The 6,627-nt window shown below is 39.9% G+C and overlaps 1 protein-coding gene across 1 annotated transcript in view; it reads left to right on the top strand.

The window, feature by feature from the left end:
• The first annotated feature begins 1,386 nt into the window (after positions 1-1,386).
• LOC110167135 (endothelin-converting enzyme-like 1) overlaps positions 1,387-6,627 on the top strand; it is a 122,192-nt gene continuing 116,951 nt past the window's right edge. The window contains exons 1-3 of the mRNA XM_055147794.1: positions 1,387-1,448; positions 4,533-4,751; positions 5,978-6,415. Of these exons, the coding sequence (XP_055003769.1) occupies positions 4,579-4,751; positions 5,978-6,415 (611 nt within the window). The 5' untranslated portion in view covers positions 1,387-1,448; positions 4,533-4,578. The remainder of the gene's footprint in view (positions 1,449-4,532; positions 4,752-5,977; positions 6,416-6,627) is intronic.

Here is a 6,627-nt window from a genome sequence, read left to right as displayed (position 1 = left end):
ATGTTCCACAGTATGGCATTAAACACTGATTTATCAATTTCATTTCATTTATTCCAGTATTTTTAATGTGGCCTAGGGCAGATATATTTGCCACGTTTATATTAGAGCTTTAGTTCTGAATAAAAATGAATTCCACTTTAACAAGATCGTGTAAACACTTAATTCCTGATGAAAATGATTATTCTGAATTAAACTTAATTCTGAAGTAAGTGGGTGGTTTATTCTGATTTTAAAGCCGACTTAGTTTATTCCTCGATCATGTAAACGTTTATTCTTCTTAAAAATAATTCTGGTTGTTCAGTGCATGCTCGTTGGGTTGTCCTTCTGATGCGATCCAGAGGATGTAGCTCCACCAGTCCTGGTTTCGGACTTTCATCCACTGCTCTTTGGATTTGTGAGCGGGACGCGGGAGTGGGCTGAGGTAGAGCAGCCGATGATTCAGTTTGTCAGTTTTCTTAATCCCTTCTCCGACACTCTTCCCTTAAAAGTGTGATGAGAGAATTCTCCAGCTGCTGCTTCTTTACCATGGGAATGGCCGTGAAAAAAGTTTGGATCATGTTTGTGTCCATGGCGTAACGACAAACCGAGATGACAAAAAAGCCAGCAGCAGCTGAAGTGTGTGTTTTCTTCTGGTTGACGTAAATACATCAGAATTCATCCAATCAGAACTCTTCCCCACCCCCAGACGTTGAGCAGAATTTATTAAAGCTGATGTAACTTGTTTTCCATGTAAACTTCAATTCAGAATTATTACTTACATGTAAACTCGAGGGAGAATATTTTAATTTCGAACTATTTAATTCAGAACAATTAATTCGGAATTAAAAACACCATCAGTGTGGCCATTGTATAAGCAGCTGTTGAGGTCAAAATAAGTCTGCTGTGTAGCGTCTGCATTTAATTATAAAGTGTCCTTGAATGAAGTGCATGGTTAGGATGCTAGTTGTTGTTTGCAAACCCCTCTCCAGCCTCTAAAAGTTGTGAAAAGCACAATGAATACGTAAGATAAGTGATGAATAAGTTTGGATCACTGCAAACCTAGTTCTAACTGTTTTTCACTATTTAAGACAGTAAAAAATCAGGTTAAGCACCTTTAAAGCCACACTAAGGAACATTCCAGGAGTTACTTACAGCTGCACCTTTAAACTGAACAAAGCCAGTCCCAGAGTTACCTGAGGACATGTTTTCCCTGTAGGAGAACTGCTAGCATCAGTGCCATTTGAGGACAATACAAATTACATCCCTTTTTTTCCCTCACCATCCACCAGTGTCCAGCAGATTCGGCTTCCCCTCCCCACCTTAAGTCTTCTGCTTGTGTTTGTGTCGACAGGTGAACTGGGATTATTCGGACAAGAGGGACACGACTGAACAAATGGAGCAGGTCCGGGACAGAGGATGAGAGGAGGAGCAGAGGACAGCCACAGTTCAAAAATCGGAAAGACTTAAAAGTGAGAGTTTTGTCTGAGACTATGTGTCCATCTGGAGAAGCCATGTCATGCCACAAGGTCAAAAATTTAGTTTTAAAATTAGACTTGGAAATGAAATGATTTTGACAATTTTTCTGATTAAAAAAAGATCAGAGAATTGAACTAAATTATTCATATTTTCATACTGATGTATTAACTTTTATTCACTTCACTTCTCTTCTATTAAATGTACATTTATGGTACAGTCATTTACATAATAGTTTTTCTTTAAAAATTGTATTTAATTCAAATATTGAGGCAAAATTTTATTAATACCTACTGATAATTTGTAGCTGATGTCATCAACATTCCTTGGGGATGTGATGCTAACTGAAAGCACTACTCTGTTTGAAACTGCCGTTTTATAGCTCAAAAATACCTTAAAGAACATGAATTCTACCATGTTCAGGTTTACTTCTCCATTGATCCATAGGTCAGTATACTGATTCATCAGCTGGTTTCTCTTTGTGGAAACCGTCTGACCTCGCAGCATTAGGATTCATTTGCTCGATGGTAGGCAGGTACTTTTTTATTTAACCAATCGCTGCTATTTGGTCGTGATGTATGAAATGCGCAGCTAACAAGGCTAACCTGGTATATTAAGCTTTTCCCAAATCCTGTAGGAAGAAGGACAATAACGATCTTTCCCCTTGATAAAATTTACCAAACATTCTCTTTGTTTTCTGGCTTTAAATCTTCGATCTCTGGAATCGTTGACAACACGGAATGTCTGGTTTCATCTACATCCATCTTGACTGCTTCATTTACTGTTGTGTTGTACCACAAAATGGACCCAGACAGACGCTTGAGTTTGACATTGTGACTTCACAGCTCTTCACTGATTGGCCAGTGCGCGGTCTACAACATCAGGGGTTGTTGCAAAACGTCTAGTGTATTCTGATTCCTGACCTAGTCACTGGAGAGAAATGAAATTGAGAGTAGGCACTAGGTGGCGCCAGTCTGGCTAGTAGGTCAGGGCCGTAGATGTGAAAACCCTCATTTAGGACCTGAATGATTATGTTAATATGTCCTCTCAGTGAGGACAGATGAATAGGCCGAGCTAACAAACAGAACCTGTAAACAAGTAGGTGCGTTAGTTTCAGAGTAGTTTCAGTGTAGTTAGCTCCTCTCTGCAGACAGATATAAAGAACTGTCCTCCACCGTCTGACCAGAACTGAAGAAGCAGCTTGGATGAGCTGTAAAACTATTTAAGCCTAAATAAACGTTTGTCCAGTTGACAAATTGAATTTCTCCTTTGTCATGGATTCTATCTGGACGACTGAGGGATTCTACACACTTGTAGCTTGTAAGTCACTACATCATAATTCTATTTCTTGGCCCGACTGATATACATGTAAAAATGCTGCTGTGTTGTATACCTGCTGTTTGAACAGATCAAAAACCAATACTGATGGCGAGGAGTAACTGCCATTCTTTTGTTTTCCAGTTGATGGATATCTGCCGTAGCTATTCTTCCAAATCATCACATTACATGTTCTCCCATCGCTATTTATGTCCACAACAGAGAGAAATATCTCAACCCTAACCCTAATTCAGAAATTACTAGTTAACTTATCATTTCTGGCTAGGCTACCTAGCTGCTAACAATAACTCACTTCGACTTCATGAACTTTCTTCTTTGCTCAGGCACACCACACTGACAACTCGCTTTGAATTAACTGAGCTCAGACCTTTTCCTACAGCTACTGGAACTGACATATATGAGATATTTGTGTCCGAACATGACACAATTAAAAGACACTATTTTCATAGGCCTAATGACACGCATAGGATATTGTTTGTGTTCCTCTAATGGAAACAGAGACGCAAATACAAACTCGGGATATAGCGAAAATAATGGGAAGACTTTATTAACCTACTCACCTCTGTAAAGTGGTCAATTTAAAGTGCAGCGTCTTGTCCATATTAACCATAGAATTTGTCCTCCGCAAATAATGACTCCAGTCCACAAAACCGCTCTAATAATCCAGTTTGCAGCGTTATTTAAAAGTAAAAGGTGAGAGTAGTTCCCTACGTGTGTTTGTTTACATCCACACAGAGCACGGATCAAGGTGAAGCTGTAGATTAGCAATAGTGACTTTACTTCCTGTGTATTTTATCCCTACTCGTTTATGCTTTAAAAATTATGTATCTGAAGTATTTTGACTTGTACCTAAACCAGAAGTGCAGTGCTGATCTTTTGAACACTTTAGAGTCTCACAGCGAGTCGTTTTACTGTAGACAGGAAACAGCTGACGCAATGATGTGTCCGAGTTCGACCTGGCCCCAAACATAAGTTCTAAATGTTTGTCCGAAAATGTTCACTGGTTCTGTCATTTTGAACTAATATTTCGTTGGAACCGGGAGTCGTGTGTGACGTCAGACTTCCAAGCCGAATAGATCTGACAATGATCTCGTCTCCATTGCTATTACCAAGTTTATTTCTATACTGTGGAATAATCAAGGCAAAACGGTCATATCTTAAGCAAGACAACTATACCCTCCACCAGAAAAGCTACACAGTGCATTTTTAAAGCTGAATACTCCATACTGCTAATTGTTCATGAAACTGCACTGTCTAAAATCAACCTTTATAAAGACAAAGTAAACTTATCCAGCCCTATAATCGTATCAATCGTACAAGCAACAGTCGTTAATCTATTCTATTGCTTTGCCTAGAATGTTCCACAGTATGGCATTAAACATTGATTTGTATTTTTTTTTGTTCATGTATTTGAGCAAAACGTGTCTTGCCCCAGAACAAATATATAAAAAATAAGCCGGCTGTATACATCTGCATCTCATTATAAAGCATTCGAGAATCAGGAAGGACACAGTTAGCCTGCTAGTTGTTGCTTTTTGTATTATCATGACGGCAAACACTGCTTTGGTCTCTGAAAGTTGTGACTGACGAGAACTTCAACCTGGACTGACTCAAACAGACAAAGAGAAAGTATGATGACAACGAGATGATGAGGAGAGCGAAGGGGATGATGAGAGGATGATGAAGATGAAGTTGATGAAGTCTTCAGCAACAGTCTTTAATCTGTTGTTTCTTTGTTACAGAGAGAGACGTTATGATCACGCGCTGAGCTCTTCCTGCACTGGCACCATGGAGAAGACCTACTCTCTGACTGCGCACTATGACGAGTTCCAGGAGGTGAAGTACGGGGGGCGCTATAGCAGCGACATCCTGAGCAATGGCATGACCCTTCACCTCGGGGGCAGTCTGGACCGACACGTGGGGAGGGGCCGGGGCAGCACCTGGACCTCCAGCAAGCAGAGGTGGGTACTGTGTGGAGCTCAACGGTGACAGTGCTCCAGTTCTGGAAGTACATTTAGCATTCATTATTCCCTTAGACTTTTCAAAAAAATTCTAAATATTAAAAGTTCAAAGAAATGACGGAGGCTAAGCAGCTAAGTGCGAACTGATATCTATAACACGGTTGTTTTAAGTCCAAAAGCACACGTAAAACACAAGATTCTGCAAAATGTTTAATGATATATAGAATTATTTATCACATGAAAAAATCTACTCACTTTAATAGTTTAAAAGTTGATATACCTTTAATTTTTTTTTACTTTAAAAGTATGAAAGTACCTGTTTAAAAATGTACAAAGAGTACAAAGTAAAAGTATTTTGAGGTCTTGTAAGACTTATAAGGCAAATAGAGTGATTTAGGTAAAGATTTTTGCTGAACTTTGTTCAACAGAATTGATCGTTTTTTTCCTTTCTGTTTTTATTTGTATATTTGTGTTTGCTCAGACTATGAACGTCTTAAAAAATAAACCTTCAGCCTTTTCAGCAGATCTCAGACAGTAAGAAAAAATGTTTTTACTTTTCAGTCTTGTTCAAAAATGTAGTTGAAAGGGAAGTACATGCCTGCTCTCAAATGAAGTGAAGTAAAAGTTTAAAAGTAACCATTTTAAAATCTACTTATGTAAAGCATTGTTTCCAAAAGACTGGGAAACAATACTTTGGGTCGCAAGAGATTTTTTTTGGGTTGCCTTGTCTGCATGTAGGTCTGCAATATACATATACATATATCTCCACACACCCCTCCTCAGTTTATTTTTTTTCTTTGTGCACAGAATCTCGACACACCCCTCCCCACTCTTCACTTCTTCTCCGTGCACGGAATCTCCACGCAGCCCCTGCTCCTCACTTTTTCGGCAGCACCGCCTTACCTAACCAGTTTTCTGTGGGAAACTGATTACTGTTTTTCATTGTTTAAAACTTGAGTAATACTATTAGTTCAGAGAGACACAATCACTCAAGTCAACAATAAAATATCCTTATTAATGTTCAATAATGGACACACATTTTTATTTTGTGATTTACGAATAATGTCTATTGACTTGGTTCATGAAGGTTTGTGACTTTTAAAATATGGGTCCCCAGAAAAAAAGTTTGGGAAAAACTGATGTAAAGTATAGACACCTAAAAATGTTACGTTCCACTACTCTTCATGGGTCAAATGTTTGTTTAACTCTCCCCTCTTTTCTAACAGAAACCGTGACCTGAACAGCTCCAACGGCAGTGGTCTTCCGCGGTGGAGCCGGAGGGAGATCTGCCTGCTCTCAGCTTTAGTATTCGCGGCCGGTATGTGCGTGATCCTGGGGAGTATGCTGGCGCTAAAGTACATCTCACTGGACGCTCAGCAGGACCCTCAGTGCAGGCAGGACTGTCAGAAGAAGCGCTCTTTACTGCGGGCGGCGCGTTTCGTCCAGGCGAACATTGACCCCACCATACAGCCCTGTGAGGACTTCTACTCTTTCGCCTGTGGGGGCTGGCTGCGTCGTCACGGGATACCGGAGGACAAACTGAGCTACGGCATTATCACGGCCATTGGCGAGCACAATGAGGAGAAACTGCAGCGCCTCCTACTGGAACCGATCAGGCGTCGCGGATCCGAGTCAGCAGAGCGTAAAGTGAAAGAGTTCTACAGGTAGGAATGAATGGATTTATAAATTGATAAATAGATACTTTATTGATCCCAGAGTAATTTCAAATTGGATCTGGAAAGGATCTGTTTGCGTACAGAAGGAGAGGATAAATGAGCCTTAATTGTTTTCCAATCTGTCACTGTCTACCACTAAAGGTACTTAAGCTTCTTCTGCTGGTGTCCAGGGCTTCCTGCAGTTTTATCTTTATAGATTG

Source organism: Boleophthalmus pectinirostris, unplaced genomic scaffold, assembly GCF_026225935.1.
Source record: "Boleophthalmus pectinirostris isolate CB_2022bp ecotype Guang Dong unplaced genomic scaffold, ASM2622593v1 HiC_scaffold_9, whole genome shotgun sequence".
NCBI lineage: Eukaryota > Metazoa > Chordata > Actinopteri > Gobiiformes > Gobiidae > Boleophthalmus > Boleophthalmus pectinirostris.
Note: the sequence above shows the minus strand (reverse complement) of the source record. Positions and strands in the feature narration are given on the sequence as shown.